The 24,419-nt window shown below is 44.3% G+C and overlaps 1 protein-coding gene across 24 annotated transcripts in view; it reads left to right on the forward strand.

Annotated features, from left to right (window-relative positions):
* LOC124116740 overlaps positions 1–24,419 on the forward strand; it is a 178,995-nt gene that overhangs the window by 120,204 nt on the left and 34,372 nt on the right. For all 24 annotated transcript variants that reach the window (XR_007222136.1, XM_048399488.1, XM_048399481.1 and 21 more), the window contains 20 exons: positions 121–244; positions 874–1,027; positions 1,134–1,351; positions 2,342–2,510; positions 2,996–3,115; positions 4,624–4,693; positions 5,344–5,380; positions 7,466–7,604; positions 9,156–9,264; positions 11,252–11,410; positions 11,628–11,781; positions 12,626–12,695; positions 13,063–13,150; positions 16,720–16,907; positions 17,342–17,515; positions 17,887–18,013; positions 18,726–18,797; positions 21,476–21,605; positions 21,900–22,050; positions 24,184–24,407. Coding sequence is in view for 23 of the 24 variants with exons in the window: in XM_048399488.1 (XP_048255445.1) it covers positions 121–244; positions 874–1,027; positions 1,134–1,351; positions 2,342–2,510; positions 2,996–3,115; positions 4,624–4,693; positions 5,344–5,380; positions 7,466–7,604; positions 9,156–9,264; positions 11,252–11,410; positions 11,628–11,781; positions 12,626–12,695; positions 13,063–13,150; positions 16,720–16,907; positions 17,342–17,515; positions 17,887–18,013; positions 18,726–18,797; positions 21,476–21,605; positions 21,900–22,050; positions 24,184–24,407 (2,677 nt within the window). In the remaining variant the exon portion in view is untranslated. The remainder of the gene's footprint in view (positions 1–120; positions 245–873; positions 1,028–1,133; positions 1,352–2,341; positions 2,511–2,995; positions 3,116–4,623; positions 4,694–5,343; positions 5,381–7,465; positions 7,605–9,155; positions 9,265–11,251; positions 11,411–11,627; positions 11,782–12,625; positions 12,696–13,062; positions 13,151–16,719; positions 16,908–17,341; positions 17,516–17,886; positions 18,014–18,725; positions 18,798–21,475; positions 21,606–21,899; positions 22,051–24,183; positions 24,408–24,419) is intronic.

Consider the following 24,419-nt stretch of genomic DNA (forward strand, 5'->3'; position numbering starts at 1 on the left):
AATTGTCCATGGGTCATCTAAAGAAAGAACTGTTTTTATCAACTTTTCGTCAGCACATCAGTATACCTAATGAGGGAAAAGTTGTGTATTGCATAAAGAAAATGCCTTCTGCTTCTTCAGGTTTGTGGGCGTATGCCTGGCGGGTGGTGGAGACGTACCTGGCCGGGGATGTGGAGGTGCAGGTGACGGCGGGGCCCATCTGGGACTACAACAGTGACGGCCTGTACGACACTCCCACCAATAAGTAAGCACTGTTGCTTTACAGCACTGGCACCATTGTTCCAGCTGTATCGATACTCAATCAAACAAGTCACCGACCCTTACCGTAACCCTTACCCTGTTACTAAGTCTAAGGACCCGATATATTTTAATGGACCACAAGTTTCATTATTATATTTATGAAAAACGCTTTGTCATCCTGATCTCTCTGGCAAACCCATGTCAAACCTTTATATCAATCTCATGACAACCCCTGTATTATTTACTTAAAACTCTTTTAAAGGTTTATATGTCTGAATTTCATCCTTGCAGATTTTTGCATACATTCCCTCCCACTACATTTCCATTGCATGACAACTTTTCCACTATTATATTGATAAAAGATATTTGTTTTTTCTTGTCAACTTCAGTCGATGAGATAAACATGCTATTCGACAGGAAAAGACAAAAGTTCTCGAGTGATATACCGATATTCAAATTAAGTATTTAATCCCTAAACACGTCATGAATATGTAAATCAAGAGAGATGTGCCACAATTGATGCGTATGTGTATTGTCAGCGCTAGGTGTTCATATGAACATAGTGGATACAAAATATCTGCATATTTCCCTATCCATGTGCTACATGAACATCACTGTATCTGCGTGTTCCAGGACAAGGGAAGATGGCAGTGGTATAAGTATCCCGACTCACTTCTTCTTAGTGATCTATAAGTGTGGCAGATCCGGCGACAGATTCCCCTGTGGCGAAAAAGTGGACATTCTACCTTTCATCCTGCCCCACACCCCGACACTGGTCACCTGTGAGGTGAGACATTCACCCTTGCAGCGTCAAAAAGCCCATCTGATTCAGATCCGAAAATATATGTTGTACTAAGGTGCATTTGTCTTATCATGTGTCTCATCATCTCCAGTCACCAGCTCACTACATGAGAGAGAACATGGCCCGTCTCCGAGACATTGAGCTTCTTACAGCCCTGAGGTTCTTCCCTGACCTTGATCTTGCCAAAGCCGCCTCACTGCGCACCTTCCTGCCAAGCGAGTGGGAGAGTCCACTCACGGCCCCCACGCAGACGGGATCCTGGATGCACCACACATGTAAAGATGAACCACAGCAACACTGTACCACAGAGTAAGTTCACTGTTTACAACAGAAACCATTGATGTCCATACAGATGATCCTTAGTCTGTCATACAGACCCTGAAACAAGTATATCCAATACAGCCCATGCAAGTCTATAATGTTTGACAAGTCTAGAATACTGAATATGAAGAAAGTCTCAAGGCTCCTTTTTATTAAATTTTATAACTATAATTTAACAACTGTTTTCTGTAAAATATGTTCATTTCAGAGACCAGTTGTTAGTCTCAGATGACTCTTTGAAAGGTAACTATATGTGACCCAGATCTAGTCATAGCTACTTGCATGTGTATCTGAATCAAACAAGCACAGTCCTGTCAAAGAACTGTTCCGCAGTATAGTAAAACAGGACCTTGCATAAAGGACCAGGGTAACAAGACACTCGCAACAAGACTGTATGACAGGAGGGAGGACTTCAACTTTCCCTTTATGTCGAGCAAAAATCCAGCAGCTCCAGCCTTGGTGTCTATATTTCACAACTTTTGAGATGCAATCGAGTATGCCCTTTCTACCAACATTTCAAAGAACGTCATACGACTCTTGTTCAGACGTTGTTTGATCAAGGTTACAACATTCAAGGCCTCAGTAAAGCCTTCAAAAAGTTTTACAGTAGACATGTGGAGGACATTTCAAAATTTGACGTATCAGTGACAAACATGATGTCCGATGCAATTCCCTATTTTGACTTGTACTATATGTCCAGGTCTTTTCAGGTGAACAATTGACTTGCCTTTGCATGAGTTTGTAACGGATGCCACCGGTGAGGCAGGATACGCTCACCTTTTCGCGAACACCTGGTATCATTACTATTTGAAAGTGATTCATACATACATGCTTATGATATAGTCGGAATAGTACAATCGGCTTTATTATGCAGAGATTTCTATTGGAAATGGAAAGATGTTTGTCGCTGTGTGTAGATGTGATCGTGTCACTGCACCCAATCTTTAGTAGGTCCCATGTGTATTATACCCGCTTCAGTTACAAACCCCTACTGCTCATCTCTGTGGACGGGTTCCGGGCCGACTACTTACAGGACTACAACGTTACCCCTGTCATCAAACGCCTGTCAGAGTGTGGAGTCCGCACACCCTTCATGAGATCTGTCTACCCCACCAAGACCTTTCCCAACCACTACACTATCGTCACAGTGAGTCTCCATTGCTGCAGGACAAGTTCCATCTCCAACCTGAGGATAGATCATGTTTATTACTATTTGTTCACTACTATCACGATGTGTTTATCCCCATGAAAATATCGAGACCTGTGAAACCATTTCATCTGTTTCATCAAGATTCAGAAGGGAAAATACGATCCTCCATATTGTATGACAAGAGGGATGAATTCAACTTTTCAATAATCAACATGCCGTTTATGTTGAGCAATATTCCAGCATTTCGCATTCTCTTTATACAGAGATTTCAAAAAGCCTCGTTCGACTCTTGCTCAAAAAGTAGTTTGATCAGGGTTGCATCATTCTTTTTGTAGCATGACGTGTAAAAAGGTTTATGGTAGACACGTGAAGGACTTTCCAAATTTGATGCATTAGTGACCAAAATTATGTTCGATGCAATCCTTGTTTTGACTTGAAATTGTACCGAGGGCTTGTGCTGATATATATGATTCTCATTGCAGGGTCTGTACCCCGAATCCCATGGCATCATTGATAACAATATGTATGACTCTGAACTGCATCAGAAGTTTGGCCTTAAACTGGATTCCAAGGAGGATCCAAGATGGTGGCAGGGAGAACCAGTGAGTAGTGACTGGCTCTGTCCTTCATAAAGCTGTAATACAGCAAGCTAAGTCAACACATCGGTGTAGTCAGGATTGCAATGGTGCATAAAACCTTTACATACAAAGCTGTGTTAACACATAGGTGTAGTCAGGATTACAATGGTGCATAAAACCTTTACATACAAAGCTGTGTTAACACATAGGTGTAGTCAGGATTACAATGGTGCATAAAACCTTTACATTCAAAGCTGTGTTAACACATCGGTGTAGTAAGGATTGCAAGGGTGCATAGCACCATTATATACAAAGCTGTGTTAACACATCGGTGTTGTCAGGATTGCAAGGGTGCATAACACCTTTACATAGCAAGCTATTTTAACACATCGGTGTAGTCAGGATTGCAAGGGTGCATAGCACCATTATATACAAAGCTGTGTTAACACATCGGTGTAGTCAGGATTGCTAGGGTGCATCGCACCATTATATACAAAGCTGTGTTAACACATCGGTGTAGTCAGGATTGCTAGGGTGCATCGCACCATTATATACAAAGCTGTGTTAACACATCGGTGTAGTCAGGATTGCAAGGGTGCATAGCACCATTATATACAAAGCTGTGTTAACACTTCGGTGTTGTCAGGATTGCAAGGGTGCATAAAACCTTTACATACAAAGCTGTGTTAACACATAGGTGTAGTCAGGATTACAATGGTGCATAAAACCTTTACATACAAAGCTGTGTTAACACATCGGTGTAGTCAGGATTACAATGGTGCATAAAACCTTTACATACAAAGCTGTGTTAACACATAGATGTAGTCAGGATTACAATGGTGCATAAAACCTTTACATACAAAGCTGTGTTAACACATAGGTGTAGTCAGGATTACAATGGTGCATAAAACCTTTACATACAAAGCTGTGTTAACACATCGGTGTAGTCAGGATTGCAAGGGTGCATAGCACCATTATATACAAAGCTGTGTTAACACATCGGTGTAGTCAGGATTGCAAGGGTGCATAACACCTTTACATAGCACGCTATGTTAACACATCGGTGTTGTCAGGATTGCAAGGGTGCATAGCACCATTATATACAAAGCTGTGTTAACACATAGGTGTAGTCAGGATTACAATGGTGCATAAAACCTTTACATACAAAGCTGTGTTATCACATCGGTGTAGTCAGGATTGCAAGGGTGCATAGCACCATTATATACAAAGCTGTGTTAACACATAGGTGTAGTCAGGATTGCAAGGGTGCATAACACCTTTACATAGCACGCTATGTTAACACATCGGTGTAGTCAGGATTGCAAGGGTGCATAAAACCTTTACATAGCAAGCTATGTCAACACATTGGTGTGGATTTGTTGATTCATACGAGAACATAATGTGACCTGGCTACTGAAGCTCACCATACTTTCTTCATTATCAGACTGACACTAGTCAGAATTAATCCAACATCCGATTAACATGAAATCAACATTAACCAACATATATATTATAATGCATTTCTCCCGTAGATCTGGGAGACAGTCATGAAGTCAGGCAAGAAAGCAGCATCCATTTTATGGCCCGGGTCAGATGTCAAAGGTTAGAACAACAAACATTCAATCCTGAAATATGTCATTAATGTAATTCTATCAAATATCTTTCACAGCACTACGTCTCACAGTGTCGTTTATTGACGGTTTACCTCTAATTCTACCAAGACGTCGACACAACCAGATTCACATGCTTAAGATATCGTGTAAAGGAGCTATGTTTTATTGCTGAAGTTTTGTGAAATGTTACTAATGATAAATATTGTGAATGAATGAGTGAGTGAATGTTGTTTTAACCTAAGTTTCATGACGGCCTGTAAATAATTCAACAAGCAATTACTTCAACCTAGCTATCAGGATAGAATCACACTCGGTGACAAACAATGACACACATCAAGCATTATAACCACTCGATCTATATCAATCAGATCCTAACACTTTTATCAAGCAAGTGATCATCACTTGCTTGATAAAGGTGTTAGGACCGACACCGAAACGTCGCACTATTGTAATAAAGAAGTTGTTCATCCATAGAACTTGTCTTACTTCATCACACCAACTCCTAAATGCCACTGAAAGAAATCAAAACGTAATTAATCGCAAGAGTGAAGTATGAAAGATTATGTTAAAGAAATTCTTTCTATGTGTTTGTGCCCAGATGGAAATTGTGACTCATCTCTGATATCAATTACCTTTTAGCACATTCCCCCAACTACTTCAAGAGATACCTGAAAGGGTAGGTACACTGTTCAACTCCCACTTGTATGCACTATGCGTCATATCTCATCAACATGGTATGGATGAAGTGTTAGCAACACTACACGTACATGAATACATGTGATTTTAAATGGATAACAACATTTATCTATTCTTTGTAGGGGCGGTGGCGTAGCCTAGTGGTTGAAGCGCTCGCTTGTCACGCGGAAGACCCGGGTTCGATTCCCCCCATGGGTACAATGTGTGAAGCCAATTGTTGGTGTTCCCCGCCCTCATATTGCTGGAATATTGCTAAAAGCGGCGTAAAACCATACTCACTCACTCACTATTCTTTGTAACGACGTTTTAGAGCTTCTTCTTGTCCCTTCTTCAGGTGAATACTGAGTAAGCACATATGTATGTATATGTAAACTCATTGGCTTCTTCATTATATTGTAATATGTGTAGACATTTAAACATATTTTCGTTTGTAGGGTAAAATATAAATTATACAGCTCATCTTTGGACTTTACTGTTTTATCTGGAGTGAAGCCAATGGCTTTCCCCTTTGTTTCCACTCATTTCAGAACTTTAACACGCTCAACAAACATCACACAGCACGTTCCACATAACATGCATCACGCTTCACGCTTCACATAACATGCATCACACAGCACGTTCCACATAACATGCATCACACAGCACGCTTCACATAACATGCATCACACAGCACGTTCCACATAACATGCATCACACAGCACGCTTCACATAACATGCATCACACAGCACGCTTCACATAACATGCATCACACACCACGTTCCACATAACATGCATCACACAGCACGCTTCACATAACATGCATCACACAGCACGCTTCACATAACATGCATCGCACAGCACGTTCCACATAACATGCATCACACAGCACGCTTCACATAACATGCATCACACAGCACGCTTCACATAACATGCATCACACAGCTCGCTCCACATAACATGCATCACACATACAGCACGCTCCACCTAACATGCAACATACAACACGCTTCACATATCAAGCATTACACAACACACTTAACATGCATCACACAACACGCTTCACGTAACATTCATAAAACAACACGCTTCACATAACATGCATGACACAACACACTTAACATGCATCACACAACACGCGTTACATATCAAGCTTCACACAACACACTTAATAAGCATCACGCTTAAAAAAACGAGCATCACGCAACCCACTTCACATAATAAGCATCACGCAACCTGCTTCACATAACTAGAATAAATAAAATCTCTTCACATAACAAGCATCACGCAACCCGCTTCACATAACAAGCATCACACAACCAGCTTCACATAACAAGCATCATACAACAAGCTTCACATAACAAGCATCATACAACAAGCTTCACATAACAAGCATCACACATCCCGATTCACATAACAAGCATCACACAACCAGCTTCACATAACAAGCATCATACAACAAGCTTCACATAACAAGCATCACACATCCCGCTTCACATAACAAGCATCACACAACCAGCTTCACATAACAAGCATCATACAACAAGCTTCACATAACAAGCATCACACATCCCGCTTCACATAACAAGCATCACACAACCAGCTTCACATAACAAGCATCATACAACAAGCTTCACATAACAAGCATCACACATCCCGCTTCACATAACAAGTATCACATAAGCCGCTTCACATAACAAGCATCATAAAACCAGGTTCACATAACAAACATCACGCAACCCGCTTCACATAACAAAAATTAAGAAAACCTCTTCACATAACATGCCTCACATAACAAGCTTCACGCAACAAGCGTCACAAGGCTAGATTTTGTTGTACATTACTCATTCTACATAATATACACCGTCAGCTCTATCACTCGTTTTACATAATGTACACAATCAGCTCTAATTTATTGTATCATCTCACCAATAATTCAGTTTTTTCTTCGTGTTGATTTTCATAATCTGGCTCATTATAAACAATGTGGATATCGGTTAACGTATTGCATAGGACGAGTCTGACCAAGTAGTAGGTCGGCAGAAGATGAGAGTCTCGGGTGATGCTATAAGGTGTTTTCCCCTACAGCGATGTGGCCTACAGTGACCGGATAGACCAGCTGCTGTACTGGTTGACGCGCCCCGCGGACCGCCGCCCGGCCTTCCTCACCCTCTACTTGGATGAACCCGACCACACCGCGCACGATGACGGGCCAGTCTCGCCCAGGGTCAGACACATTCTTTAAAAGTGCAACACAATCGGCATACGTCCTATCACCCAAAACAAAACCCCACCATTCAGATTACACAGGACCCAATGTTTAAAATGCCTTCAGACCAGATCATTCATACTCTTGCAGAGTCCCTGTGAGACAAAGTGGATATGTGAACAAAACAAGCCTTCAGCCAAAATCTCAAAAACCTTCTTCATGATAACACAAGGGAGTCATTTTGCTGTCACATGCTAAAAATGCTGTAGAGGTCAAGAGTTACGTTCAGCCATGTTCGTATTCTGTGTCAGGTGATGGATAAACTGAACTGTTTCGTGTTGTGTTAGGTAGAGGTCAAGTGTAACGTTCGGCCATGTTCGTATTCTGTGTCAGGTTGAGGTCAAGTGTTACGTTCAGCCATGTTCGTATTCTGTGTCTGGTGATGGATAAACTGAACTGTTTCGTGTTGTGTTAGGTAGAGGTCAAGTGTAACGTTCGGCCATGTCCGTATTCTGTGTCACGTTGGGTTCAAGTGTTACGTTTAGCCATGTTCGTATTCTGTGTCAGGTGATGGATAAACTGAACTGTTTCGTGTTGTGTTAGGTAGAGGTCAAGTGTTACGTTCAGGCATGTTCGTATTCTGTATCACGTAGAGGTTAAAGCTTACGTTTAGTCATGTTCGTATTCTGTGTCACGTAGAAGTCAAGTGTTACGTTCAGCCATGTTCGTATTCTGTATCACGTAGAGGTTAAATGTTACGTTCAGCCATGTTCGTATTCTGTGTCACGTATAGGTCAAGGGTTACATACAACCACGTTCGTATTCTGTGCCACGTATAGGTCAAGGGTTACATACAACCATGTTCGTATTCTGTGCCACGTATAGGTCAAGGGTTACATACAACCACGTTCGTATACTGTGTCACGTATAGGTCAAGGGTTACATACAACCACGTTCGTATTCTGTGTCACGTATAGGTCAAGGGTTATATACAACCATGTTCGTATTCTGTGCCACGTATAGGTCAAGGGTTACATACAACCACGTTCGTATACAGTGTCACGTATAGGTCAAGGGTTACATACAACCACATTCGTATTCTGTGTCACGTATAGGTCAAGGGTTACATACAACCACGTTCGTATACTGTGTCACGTATAGGTCAAGGGTTACATACAACCACGTTCGTATTCTGTGTCACGTATAGGTCAAGGGTTACATACAACCACGTGTGTATTCTGTGTCACGTATAGGTCAAGGGTTACATACAACCACGTTTGTATTCTGTGCCACGTATAGGTCAAGGGTTACATACAACCACGTTCGTATTCTGTGTCACGTATAGGTCAAGGGTTACATACAACCATGTTCGTATTCTGTGCCACGTATAGGTCAAGGGTTACATACAACCACGTTCGTATACTGTGTCACGTATAGGTCAAGGGTTACATACAACCACGTTCGTATTCTGTGCCACGTATAGGTCAAGGTTTACATACAACCACGTTCGTATTCCGTGTCACGTATAGGTCAAGGGTTACATACAACCATGTTCGTATTCTGTGTCAGGTGATGGATAAACTGAAGGAGGTGGACGCCCTGATTGGTCAGCTGATGGATAAGCTGTTCCAGCAGAACCTCCACAACTGTGTCAACATCGTCCTTCTGGCGGACCATGGTAAGGCGACTGTAGTATACCGTCACAGGGAGGGAGGGGCGGACCATAGTAAGACAACTGTAGTATACTGTCACAGGGAGGGAGGGGTGGACCATAGTAAGACGACTGTAGTATACCGTCACAGGGTGGGAGGGGCGGACCATACTGAAACGACTAGTATACCGTCACAGGGAGGGAGGAGCGGACCATACTTTGACGACTGTAGTATACCGTCACAGTGTGGGGTGGACAATACTAAGACGACTATAGTATACCGTCACAGAGAGGGAGGGGCGGACCATAGTAAGACGACTGTAGTATACCGTCACAGGGAGGGACGGGTGGACCATACTAAGACGACTGTAGTATACCGTCACAGGGAGGGAGGGGTGGACCATAGTTAGACGACTGTAGTATACCGTCACAGGGAGGGAGGGGTGGACAATAGTTAGACGACTGTAGTATACCGTCACAGAGTGACAGCGGTGGACCCTACTGAAACGACTGTAGTATACCGTCACAGGGTGACAGCGGTGGACCATACTGAGACGACTGTAGTATACCGTCACAGGGAGGGAGGGGTGGACCATACTAAGACAACTGTAGTATACCGTCACAGGGAGGGAGGGGTGGACCATACTTAGACGACTGTAGTATACCGTCACAGGGAGGGAGGGGTGGACAATAGTTAGACGACTGTAGTATACCGTCACAGAGTGACAGCGGTGGACCCTACTGAAACGACTGTAGTATACAGTCACAGGGTGACAGCGGTGGACCATACTGAGACGACTGTAGTATACCGTCACAGGGAGGGAGGGGTGGACAATACTAAGACGACTGTAGTATACCGTCACAGGGAGGGAGGGGTGGACAATACTAAGACGACTGTAGTATACCGTCACAAGGAGGGAGGGGTGGACCATAGTTAGACGACTGTAGTAAACCGTCACAGGGTGACAGCGGTGGACCATACTGTGACGACTGTAGTATACCGTCACAGTGTGGGGTGGACAATACTAAGACGACTGTAGTATACCGTCACAGTGTGGGTTGGACAATACTAAGACGACTGTAGTATACCGTCACAGGGTGGGGTGGACAATACTAAGACGACTGTAGTATACCGTCACAAGGAGGGAGGGGTGGACCATAGTTAGACGACTGTAGTATACCGTCACAGAGAGACAGCGGTGGACCCTACTGAAACGACTGTAGTATACAGTAACAGGGTGACAGCGGTGGACCCTACTGAAACGACTGTAGTATACCGTCACAGGGAGGGAGGGGTGGACCATAGTAAGACGACTGTAGTATACCGTCACAGGGTGACAGCGGTGGACCATACTGAGACGACTGTAGTATACCACCACAGGGAGGGAGTGGTTGACCATGGTAAGACGGAGACGTAAACATGTTTCATCTATATTGACAAACTATAGTTATATTGACATCTCCCATCTATGGGCTGCCTCTATGGTCTTGTGGTAGAGGCGTCCGCCCGGGGAGCAGATGGTCCGAGGTTCAATGCCCGGCCGCGTCATACCAAAAGACGCTGAAAGATGGTTACCCAAGGACTGGTCGGCTCAGTCCGGACTAGTACAAGCAGCCACACATTACGTTGACATCTTTCATCTATGTTGACAGAATGTAGTTCCATATTTGCATATTGATAGAATGTAAGATACATATTTGCGTATTGACAGAATGTAAGACACATATTTGCATATTTACAGAATGTAAGATACATATTTGCATATTGACAGCCACACACTATGATGACATCTTTCATCTACTAGAATATTGAAAGAATGTAAGATACATACAACGTGTGCATATGGTTCAGCATTGTGCGCTTCTGACATACAGCTTACATTATGTGAGGGTCACCGTTGCGTGTGCCTGTTTGCAGGTATGACCAGTAAGTGTGAGGGTCACCGTTGCGTGTGCCTGTTTGCAGGTATGACCAGTAAGTTTGAGGGTCATTGTTGCGTGTGCCTGTTTGCAGGTATGACCAGTAAGAGCTGTTCGCGGATGGTGAGCCTGAAGTCGTATTTCACACGATCCCAACTGAGAAAGCTGTTTGTGTATGATGGAGCAGCAGGCCGGATCAGCAACATGTACACCTACGGCAGCTCCAACAACGTCCCCCTCCAGACGCCGCAAGGTAGCAGGAGCATTCTCGACATTCGTAACAGCACAACAGCTCAGTGTATCATCTGTCATGTACATAAATGGCGATAACTTATACAATGTAAACATAACAGAATAGATCACGTGTCATACTTCCTATATGTAGTTGCGCAATGAAACTAGTCATACTAATGATGTGTATTCTACATTTAAACAGATGCAAAACGTAATTGTTGTCATTTGCGTCCTAGTGAGCAAGGACACCATTCTGGAGAACCTGCAATGTAGAAATTCCCACCTCCGTGTGTACGACAAGAACCAATTTCCTGTTCGCCATCACTACGTCAACAACCGTCGCATTGATAGTGTCATCCTCGACTTGGATGAACGATGGATTGTTTCAAGGTTACGATTTTAGATGTCTTTTCGTCATCACTGTTGTCTCTCGATGACCTCATTGTCACCTCTGGTGTATCTCGATGACCTCATCATCACATCTGTTTATCTTGACGACCTCATCGCCACATCTGTTTATCTCGATGACGTCATCGCCACATCTGTTTATCTCGATGACCTCATCGTCATATCTGTTTATCTCGATGACCTCATCGTCACATCTGTTTATCTTGATGACCTCATCGTCACATCTGTTGATCTCGATGACCTCCTCGTCACCTCTGTTTATCTTGAAGACCTCATCGCCACATCGGTTTAACTCGATGACCTCATCGTCATATCTGTTGTATCTCGATGACCTCGTCGTCACCTCTGTTTATCTTGACGACCTCATCGTCATATCTGTTTAACTCTATGACCTCATCGTCATATCTGTTGTATCTCGATGACCTCGTCGTCACCTCTGTTTATCTTGACGACCTCATCGTCATATCTGTTGTATCTCGATGACCTCGTCGTCACCTCTGTTTATCTTGACGACCTCATCGTCACCTCTGTTTATCTCTATGACCTCATCGTCACCTCTGGTATATCTTGATGACCTCGTCGTCACCTGTTTATCTTGATGACCTCATCGTCACATCTGTTGTATCTCTATGACCTCATCGTCACCTCTGGTATATCTTGATGACCTCGTCGTCACCTGTTTATCTTGATGACCTCATCGTCACATCTGTTGTATCTCGATGACCTCATTATTTCATTCTCATTCAGATGCTCTCTCCGCCATCTATCTTTTATCTGAGTATACTCTCTTCAGTTTATTCATAAAGTGCATCTTCTTTTGTCACAGAACCGGGTCCTTCAGCAGCTACTGCATGGGCGGTGACCACGGCTACGACAATCTCTACAAGAGCATGGGGGTAAATATTTATCAAGCTTTAAGATAGAGGGAGTGAGTGAGTGAGTATGGTTTTACGCTGCTTTCAGCAATATTCTATCAATATCACGGTGCGGGACACCAGAAATGGGCTTCACACATTGTACCAATGTGGGGAGTCGAACCCGGGACTTCGATGTGACGAACGAACGCTTTAACCACCAGACTACCTCACCGCCCCCTTTATCATAGAACATTGTGTTCAAATACAATATGGAAGTTGATCTTCTGTGCTCGATATACCGTACGATGTAACAATCATACAATCATATATTATCAAAGTCACGAAAGCCATCCTTCTCTATATGACAGATTTACAATGTTACAATGAACTCGTCCTTCATTCCCAGGCCCTGTTCCTGGCCCATGGCCCTGCCTTCAAGCAACAGTTCTCGGCGGACACATTTGAAAATATAGAAGTTTACAACTTGATGACAAGTAAGCTGTGATATTTACGTCTTTGGTAGAGAAAGGGTGAAGAGTGTGCAACTTGGGGACAAGTAAGATGTGATATTTACGTCTTTGGTAGAGGGTGGGTGAAGAGTGTGCAACTTGAGGACAAGTAAGATATGATATTTACGTGTTTGGTAGAGGAAGGGTGAAGAGTGTGCAACTTGAGGACAATTAAGATATGATATTTACGTCTTTGGTAGAGGAAGGGTCAAGAGTGTGCAACTTGAGGACAAGTAAGATATGATATTTACGTGTTTGGTAGAGGGAGGGTCAAGAGTGTACAACTTGAGGACAAGTAAGGTGTGATATTTACGTGTTTGGTAGAGGGAGGGTGAAGAGTGTGCAACTTGAGGACAAGTAAGATGTGATATTTACATCTTTGGTAGAGGGAGGGTGAAGAGTGTGCAACTTGTGGACAAGTAAGATATGATATTTACGTCTTTGGTTGAGGAAGGGTCAAGAGTGTAAAACTTGAGGACAGGTAAGATGTGATATTTACATCTTTGTTTGAGTTAGGGTGAAGAGTGTGCAACTTGAGGACAATTAAGATGTAATATTTACATCTTTGGTTGAGGAAGGGTCAAGAGTGTACAACTTGAGGACAGGTAAGGTGTGATATTATATCTTTGTTTGAGTTAGGGTGAAGAGTTTGCAACTTGAGGACAATTAAGATGTGATATTTACGTGTTTGGGTGAGGAAGGGTCAAGAGTGTGCAACTTGAGGACAAGTAAGCTGTGATATTTACGTGTTTGGTAGAGGGAGGGTGAAGAGTGTGCAACTTGAGGACAAGTGAGATGTGATATTTACGTGTTTGGTAGCGGGAGGGTGAAGAGTGTGCAACTTGAGGACAATTAAGATGTGATATTTACGTGTTTGGTAGAGGGAGGGTGAAGAGTGTGCAACTTGAGGACAATTAAAATATGATATTTACGTGTTTGGTAGAGGGAGGGTGAAGAGTGTGCAACTTGAGGACAAGTAAGATGTGATATTTACGTGTTTGGTGGAGGGAGGGTGAAGAGTGTGCAACTTGAGGACAAGTAAGATATGATATTTACGTCTTTGGTTGAGGAAGGGTCAAGAGTGTACAACTTGAGGACAGGTAAGATGTGATTTTTACATCTTTGTTTGAGTTAGGGTGAAGAGTGTGCAACTTGAGGACAATTGAGATGTGATATTTACGTCTTTGGTTGAGGAAGGGTCAAGAGTGTACAACTTGAGGACAGGTAAGGTGTGATATTATATCTTTGTTTGAGGAAGGGTCAAGAGTGTGCAGTCTGAGGACAAGTAAGCTGTGATATTTACGTCTTTGGTGGAGGGATGGTGAAGAATGTGCAACCTGAGGACAGTTAAGCTATGATATTTACATCTTTGGTTGAGGAAGGGTGAAGATGTCAATTAAGATGTGATATTAACGTCTTTGTTGGAGGGAGGGTCAAGCGTGTGCAACTTGAGGACAAGTAAGCTGTGATATTTACGTCTCTGGTTGAGGAAGGGTGAAGAGTGTGCAACTTGAGGACAATTAAGATGTGATATTTACGTCTTTGGTTGAGGAAGGGTCAAGAGTGTACAACTTGAGGACAAGTGAGATGTGATATTTACATCTTTGGTTGAGGAAGGGTGAAGAGTGTGCAACTTGAGGACAATTAAGATGTAATATTTACATCTTTGGTTGAGGAAGGGTCAAGAGTGTACAACTTGAGGACAGGTAAGGTGTGATATTTACATCTTTGTTTGAGTTAGGGTGAAGAGTGTGCAACTTGAGGACAATTAAGATGTGATATTTACGTGTTTGGGTGAGGAAGGGTCAAGAGTGTACAACTTGAGGACAAGTAAGATGTGATATTTACATCTTTGTTTGAGTTAGGGTGAAGAGTGTGCAACTTGAGGACAATTAAGATGTGATATTTACGTCTCTGGTTGAGGAAGGGTCAAGAGTGTACAACTTGAGGACAGGTAAGGTGTGATATTATATCTTTGTTTGAGGAAGGGTCAAGAGTGTGCAGTCTGAGGACAAGTAAGCTGTGATATTTACGTCTTTGGTGGAGGGATGGTGAAGAATGTGCAACCTGAGGACAGTTAAGCTATGATATTTACATCTTTGGTTGAGGAAGGGTGAAGATGTCAATTAAGATGTGATATTAACGTCTTTGTTGGAGGGAGGGTCAAGCGTGTGCAACTTGAGGACAAGTAAGCTGTGATATTTACGTCTCTGGTTGAGGAAGGGTGAAGAGTGTGCAACTTGAGGACAATTAAGATGTGATATTTACGTCTTTGGTTGAGGAAGGGTCAAGAGTGTACAACTTGAGGACAAGTGAGATGTGATATTTACATCTTTGGTTGAGGAAGGGTGAAGAGTGTGCAACTTGGTGACAAGTAAGCTGTCCTATAGGTCGATGTTTGTCGCTCAAGATTACCTGGTGGAATCATCAAATGCATACCTAGTTATCAGTGTATGTGATGTGTTGTCAAGCGCCAGTGGCCAGTTTTGTCCATGTCAGCGTTCGATGATCGTGGGTTCGAATCTCGTTGACGCCCAGATATTAATTCCTTAGTATGTCAGCACATTCCAGTGGATTTCTTCAAAGTGATACACGTCTGCGTTTTTGGCATTTTTCTTGTTCAAACATTGCTATTGTGTCATATTTCAAAGAAAGCAATAATGCAATCGATAATCGTACCATTGAGTATGAGTTGGACTTTGCAACTGCTACTTTAAATCCACCCTTACCCCCTATATGTCTTTATTTCGGGATGTTTAACGCGATACTTACACGTTCTCGCTTGCCGAAGAATCGACGCGGTGAGGACGTCACATACATATTCGCACTGGATAAAGCTATCATTTAGTCCGCCGAAATGTTAAATTAACATTTCAGGAATAGCACAATATGGAATTAAACCAAGGCGTCCTAGAGCAAAAACTCTGTCTACTTGGCTACCAAACGTCCTCATCAAAATCTTAGTGAATGACTTTGACTTGTACCATATGGTCCCGCGTTGCTTCAGGTGAACAACTGACTTGCCTGTGCATGTGTTTGTGGAGGGTACCGCGGGCCAGGATACACTTCTTAGTGAACACTTGGTGTCATCTCTATTTGATAGTGATTCATAAACACATGCTCGTGATATAGTCGAAATACGTATACCATATTATGAGTAGGCTTTAAAATCTGGAGTAGAGAATACTCTATCTGACGGTGTAGGTATAATGTGCCTGCGCTAGGCAGCTATTCCTGCAGTAGTCTACTATATCTGGGTAGGTATACTCAATCAGTTGGTACGAATACTACATCTTCAGTAGGCTACTACATCTGCAGTAGGCTTTATGTCTGCAGTGGGCTATTATATCTACATTAGCTACTACATCAGCAGTAGGCTATTATATCTGCAGTAGGCTACTATATCAGCAGTAGGCTATTATATCTGCAGTAGGCTACTATATCTGCAGTAGGCTATTATATCTGCAGTAGGATACTATATTATGCAGTAGGCTACGATATCAAGATTGTTTACTCCTTTGTTCTGTTTTGTAAAGTTTGTTTTGTTTTGTCAGGTGTACTTGGTGTCACCCCTGCGCCAAATAACGGCACCCCCGGGGCGCTGAACCATATGCTGAAGGACCCCCCTGCATCTCTGGAAGCTGACCCACCACCACCGGCATACAGGAACTGTTCTGATACACAACAAACATACACAGAACTGTTGCAAGGCACCTGTAACTGCAGCCTCACTGAACAACAGGTACATGTTTAAATTAAGTTTAGTGCGCGTACGACTATCCATAATGTTTTCTCTGTCGAATGTCTTTAAACAGGCCAGTCTCCGTTCCTGAAGCAGGGAGCTGGCAGCAATGCCGTGTCTACCATTAGGTCTCCGATCTGCACTTGGCAAGGAGATAAGACACAAGTAAGGTCGCGACTGGCCGGGAACCGCCCTCTTCTCGTTCTTCTAAAAACTGTTCTATTCCTTAATTTCTCAAACAACCAAGTTTGTCATGTTCAGATTTTTACAAAGGCTGACAACTCTAAACTACTCGCTGTCAACGTCTGCCGCTACCATCTGGCCACGACAGCTCTCGACATTTTACCTGCGCTTCAATCATTTGCTGCCACTGAAAATCACTACTAATATAAAATCTCTACTGCCACATAACACTGAAATTCTTGGGTATTCAGGCTGCCGACATCTCTACACTGAACACCCCCGCCGTCTCCCCCGCCATCATCCCCGCCGTCACCCCCGCCATCACCTCCGCCGCCTGTCTGCTGCACCATGGAGACAACATCGCCGCCTACAGCCACGACCTGCATTTGCCTCTGTGGGTCGCAGTCACTGTCAAGCAAGAAAATGTATGTTTTGCTTTAAAATATATAATCTTTCATTCTATTTTCTCGCAAATTTTCTCCCACGAGTTTTTCTAAATAGAATGCACAACCATACCATATCTTGATCTTTAGCTCAGAGAAACAAAGACGTTTGTATGTGTCAAATCATCCTATTCCATCGTCAACAAGTGTCTCCCTCGGTTATCTTGGGTCAAGAGGTGATGCACACGTCATCCAGTGTGGTCCCTCGCACGTTGATCGTTACAATATTTTTAGTTTGTTTCCTTCCCGATAAAAGAAAATACATTTTCAATGAAACCCGGTGAAGCTTTGATCGTACCCTGATCACATACTATAGGTAAGCTACAGTACTCGATTGATCTCTTCTGCTCCAGGCAAACTCCACGCATTACTCCCAGGAGCCCGTCTGTGTAGTGGCCGACCCTATGCTGGACGTCAGTGAGAAACGCGTGTACACCAGATACCAACATGGCGCAATCACTGCAGGGAGTCTTGTACCAGGTGAAAGAAGACACGATTTATGTAAAACAAGGTCTTGCACTATTATAGAGACGTTTTGGTATAGATCCTTAGGGGTCTCCTCACTTTGCCACCACCTGTTGTTTGGAATAAGTGACGCAGTCATGTGTGTTGATTGGAAGAACAATAAGAGTCACTAGGGCTCATCTCAACATTTTATAGCACATTGGAAGATAACTACAAATGTTATACTGCATGTTATACAGATTATTTTAAGAATTCATACATTCATACATTGCACAGCAATTAATCTGATGTGTCTATACGTCATAATCTATTATTAATACATGCATTAATACATACACTACACAGCACATTCCCATTCCTTGTGATAACACCACCACTGTTAATCCCCACCAGCCTGGTGGCTAAGTGAGGATAAGCTAAAAATACTGGACAACCAGAAGACAGACCAAATACAGATGCAGGGCAGATGCAGGGCAGATCGAGGACAGACAGAAAGGAGACATACAGGCCACAGGCTGGGACAGACAGGGTGTAATAACACCTGGTTTCACTGATCCATTCACACAATTTACATCACTACCGTGTCTGTTATTCCCTGTGTAATCTATTTCGGCATACATTCGCGACTGGAGACTCCTTGTAATTGGCGTTTTGGACGCACGTTGTATCTGCATAGAGAGTGGCGACTTTGTAATGTTGATAGTGAGCTGATCTGTTGAATTTCCAGGAAGTGATGCCAGCTGCAGCTCAGCCCAGCTCTCCTCCGTGGTGGTGCCCATGTACGACACCTTCCGCACAGGTATTGTGTTCTAATCAGCACAGGTATTGTGTTGTAATCAGCACAGGTAATGTGTTGTAATCAGCACAGGTATTGTGTTGTAATCAGCACAGGTAATGTGTTGTAATCAGCACAGGTATTGTGTTTTAAAAGCACATGTTATATGTTGTAAAAGCACATGTTATATGATGTAAAAGCACAGGTATTGTGTTGTAAAAGCGCATGTAATATGTTGTAAAAGCACAGGTATTGTGTTTTAAAAGCACAGGTGTTGTGTTGTAGGCAGGATAATAGAGATACCAAGACGTTTTACATTGTTTATTGATTTTTAGGGTTTGTACGAACTTTTTTCTGTATTAAGATTTCTTAGCTTGATCCAGTGTTACGTGAGTGTGCATGGGGTGTGACATCTGTGTGCAGGAATCTGACGGTACATGTGTGACAGTGTGACATCTGTGTGCAGGAATCTGGCGGTACATGTGTGACAGTGTGACATCTGTGTGCAGGAATCTGGCGGTATATGTGTGACAGTGTGACATCTGTGTGCAGGAATCTGGCGGTATATGTGTGACAGTGTGACATCTGTGTGCAGGAATCTGGCGGTACATGTGTGACAGTGTGACATCTGTGTGCAGGAATCTGGCGGTACATGTGTGACAGTGTGACATCTGTGTGCAGGAATCAGGCGGTACATGTGTGACAGTGTGACATCTGTGTGCAGGAATCTGGCGGTATATGTGTGACAGTGTGACATCTGTGTGCAGGAATCTGGCGGTACATGTGTGACAGTGTGACATCTGTGTGCAGGAATCTGGCGGTACATGTGTGACAGTGTGACATCTGTGTGCAGGAATCAGGCGGTACATGTGTGACAGTGTGACATCTGTGTGCAGGAATCTGGCGGTACATGTGTGACAGTGTGACATCTGTGTGCAGGAATCTGGCGGTACATGTGTGATAGTGTGACATCTATGTACAGGAATCTGACGGTACATGTGTGACAGTGTGACATCAGTGTGCAGGAATCAGGCGGTACATGTGTGACAGTGTGACATCTGTGTGCAGGAATCTGGCGGTACATGTGTGATAGTGTGACATCTGTGTGCAGGAATCTTGCGGTACATGTGTGACAGTGTGACATCTGTGTGCAGGAATCTGGCAGTACATGTGTGACAGTGTGACATCTGTGTGCAGGAATCTGGCGGTACATGTGTGATAGTGTGACATCTGTGTGCAGGAATCTGACGGTACATGTGTGATAGTGTGACATCTGTGTGCAGGAATCTGGCGGTACATGTGTGACAGTGTGACATCTGTGTGCAGGAATCTGGCGGTACATGTGTGACAGTGTGACATCTGTGTGCAGGAATCTGGCGGTACATGTGTGACAGTGTGACATCTACGTACAGGAATCTGGCGGTACATGTGTGATAGTGTGACATCTGTGTGCAGGAATCTGGCGGTACATGTGTGACAGTGTGACATCTATGTACAGGAATCTGGCGGTACATGTGTGATAGTGTGACATCTGTGTGCAGGAATCTGGCGGTACATGTGTGATAGTGTGACATCTATGTATAGGAATCTGGCGGTACATGTGTGACAGTGTGACATCTGTGTGCAGGAATCTGGCGGTATATGCCTGACAGTGTGACATCTGTGTACAGGAATGTGGCGGTACATGTGTGATAGTGTGACATCTGTGTGCAGGAATCTGGCGGTATATGCCTGACAGTGTAACATCTATGTACAGGAATGTGGCGGTACATGTGTGACAGTGTGACATCTGTGTGCAGAAATCTGGCGGTACATGTGTGATAGTGTGACGTCTATGTGCAGGAATCTGGCGGTACATGTGTGACAGTGTGACGTCTATGTGCAGGAATGTGGCGGTACATGTGTGACAGTGTGACGTCTATGTGCAGGAATCTGGCGGTACATGTGTGACAGTGTGACGTCTATGTGCAGGAATGTGGCGGTACATGTGTGACAGTGTGACATCTATGTACAGGAATCTGGAGGTACATGTGTGACAGTGTGACATCTGTGTGCAGGAATCTGGCGGTACATGTGTGATAGTGTGACGTCTATGTGCAGGAATGTGGCGGTACATGTGTGACAGTGTGACATCTGTGTGCAGGAATCTGGCGGTACATGTTTGATAGTGTGACGTCTATGTGCAGGAATGTGGCGGTACATGTGTGACAGTGTGACGTCTATGTGCAGGAATGTGGCGGTACATGTGTGACAGTGTGACATCTGTGTGCAGGAATCTGACGGTACATGTGTGACAGTGTGACATCTGTGTGCAGGAATCTGGCGGTACATGTGTGATAGTGTGACATCTGTGTGCAGGAATCTGGCGGTACATGTGTGATAGTGTGACATCTGTGTGCAGGAATCTGGCGGTACATGTGTGATAGTGTGACATCTGTGTGCAGGAATCTGGCGGTACATGTGTGACAGTGTGACATCTATGTACAGGAATCTGGCGGTACATGTGTGATAGTGTGACATCTGTGTGCAGGAATCTGACGGTACATGTGTGACAGTGTGACATCTGTGTGCAGGAATCTGGCGGTACATGTGTGACAGTGTGACATCTGTGTGCAGGAATCTGGCGGTACATGTGTGACAGTGTGACATCTGTGTGCAGGAATCTGGCGGTACATGTGTGACAGTGTGACGTCTATGTGCAGGAATCTGGAGGTACATGTGGCAGTTGGTGACTACTTACGCTGGCCAGTATGGTGACCTCGGGGTGACGGTGGGGCCGGTGTTTGACGGCAACAGTGACGGCAGATACGACGGTCATGATGGTCTCTCAAGGTACCTGAAGAGAGCATGTTTTATGTTTCTAATGAGAGATCAGTACCTATGTTGCTTTTTATTTTCAAGACAGTAACGCGAAACCCACTCGCTGCAAACAAAACCTGAAAAAGATCAATTTTATCCTAAACTTAATATCCATTTTACTTGGATATGGACTTTTTGTTATTAATATGTACGTGTATTTAAGTGGGAAACTAGAATATAGTTCCCTGCACCCTTTTCCCCTAGCTGTGTTTTAACGTTGAAAGTTACATGCTGAGATACATAAAAACATTGTATTTGTATTTCCAGATATGTCGATGACATTGAAACAGTTCCCTTCCCAACTCACTTCTTTGTGGTGATTGTGCGATGTGGGAATGACAGTTCTCTCCCTTGCACAGACCAGCTGCAGCTGCTTTCATTCATTCTCCCACATGTGAAGGAATCGCCCAATTGTTTAGTGAGGACAACTTGTATCTTAAATGAAATGAAAACTGTCATATATTTCTGCTTCTGCCACAACACCTAGAACTCATCTGGGATGTTGGACCAGATAAACCCAATAGTAAGCTGTGAGACAAGCTAGTTATTGACGACCTCCATGTGAGACACGCTAGTTACTGACGACCTCCCTGTGAGACACGCTAGTTACTGACGACCTCCCTGTAAGACACGGTGGTTACTGACGACCTCCCTGTGAGACAAGCTAGTTACTGACGACCACCCCGTGAGACACGCTAGTTACTGACGACCTCCCTGTGAGACAAGCTAGTTACTGACGACCACCCCGTGAGACACGCTAGTTACTGACGACCTCCCTGTGAGACAAGCTAGTTACTGACGACCTCTATGTGAGACACGCTAGTTACTGACGACCTCCCTGTGAGACACGCTAGTTACTGACGACCTCCATGTGATACACGCTAGTTACTGACGACCTCCCCGTGATACACGCTAGTTACTGACGACCTCCCCGTGAGACACGCTAGTTACTGACGACCTCCCTGTGAGACAAGCTAGTTACTGACGACCTCCATGTGAGACAAGCTAGTTACTGACGACCTCCCTGTGAGACACGCTAGTTACTGACGACCTCCATGTGATACATGCTAGTTACTGACGACCTCCCTGTGAGACACGGTAGTTACTGACGACCTCCATGTGAGACACGCTAGTTACTGACGACCTCCCTGTGAGACAAGCTAGTTACTGACGACCTCCATGTGATACACGCTAGTTCCTGACGACCTCCCTGTGAGACACGCTAGTTACTGACGACCTCCCTGTGAGACACGGTAGTTACTGACGACCTCCCTGTGAGACAAGCTAGTTACTGACGACCACCCCTGTGAGACACGCTAGTTACTGACGACCTCCCTGTGAGACAAGCTAGTTACTGACGACCACCCCGTGAGACACGCTAGTTACTGACGACCTCCCTGTGAGACAAGCTAGTTACTGACGACCTCTATGTGAGACAAGCTAGTTACTGACGACCTCCATGTGATACACGCTAGTTACTGACGACCTCCCTGTGATACACGCTAGTTACTGACGACCTCCCCGTGAGACACGCTAGTTACTGACGACCCCCCTGTAAGACAAGCTAGTTACTGACGACCTCCATGTGAGACAAGCTAGTTACTGACGACCTCCCTGTGAGACACGCTAGTTACTGACGACCTCCATGTGATACACGCTAGTTACTGACGACCTCCCTGTGAGACACGGTAGTTACTGACGACCTCCCTGTGAGACACGCTAGTTACTGACGACCTCCCTGTGAGACAAGCTAGTTACTGACGACCTCCATGTGATACACGCTAGTTCCTGACGACCTCCCTGTGAGACACGCTAGTTACTGACGACCTCCCTGTGAGAAAAGCTAGTTACTGACGACCTCCCTGTGAGACAAGCCAGTTACTGACGACCTCCATGTGAGACACGCTAGTTACTGACGACCTCCATGTGAGACATGCTAGTTACTGACGACCTCCCCGTGAGACAAGCTAGTTATTGACGACCTCCATGTGAGACACGCTAGTTACTGACGACCTCCCTGTGAGACAAGCTAGTTATTGACGACCTCCATGTGAGACACGCTAGTTACTGACGACCTCCCCTTGAGACATGCTAGTTACTGACGACCTCCATGTGAGACAAGCTAGTTACTGACGACCTCCATGTGAGACAAGCTAGTTATTGACGACCTCCATGTGAGACAAGCTAGTTACTGACCACCTCCCTGTGAGACATGCTAGTTAATGACGACCTCCCCGTGAGACACGCTAGTTACTGACGACCTCCCCGTGAGACATGCTAGTTACTGACGACGTCCCTGTGAAACACGCTAGTTACTGACCACCTCCCTATGAGACACGCTAGTTACTGACCACCTCCCTGTAAGACACGCTAGTTACTGACGACCTCCCTGTGAGACACGCTAGTTACTGACAACCTCCCTGTAAGACACGCTAGTTACTGACGAACTCCCTGTTAGACACGCTAGTTACTTACAACCTGCCTGTGACACAAGCTAATTACTGAGGATCCCATGTGATACACGCTAGTTACTGACCACCTCCATTTACAGGAGAACCATATGCAACTTCTGGAGAACACGGCCAGGGTCAAGGACATTGAGCTGATAACTGGTTTCCAGTTCTTCACAGATGTTGACAGAAACAAGGCGGCCCGACTCGCCACCTTCCTGCCAGATGCATTATGGGATGCTCCTGGGATATCTGAACCAGAACCGACTGTTGAGTGGAAGAACCTGCCCTGCCCGGGGGAAGGGAACAATACGTGCAGTTCAGAGTAAGCTTCCCT

This window comes from Haliotis rufescens, unplaced genomic scaffold, assembly GCF_023055435.1.
Source record: "Haliotis rufescens isolate VD_foot unplaced genomic scaffold, xgHalRufe1.0.p SCAF_2, whole genome shotgun sequence".
In the NCBI taxonomy this organism is placed as follows: Eukaryota; Metazoa; Mollusca; class Gastropoda; order Lepetellida; family Haliotidae; genus Haliotis; species Haliotis rufescens.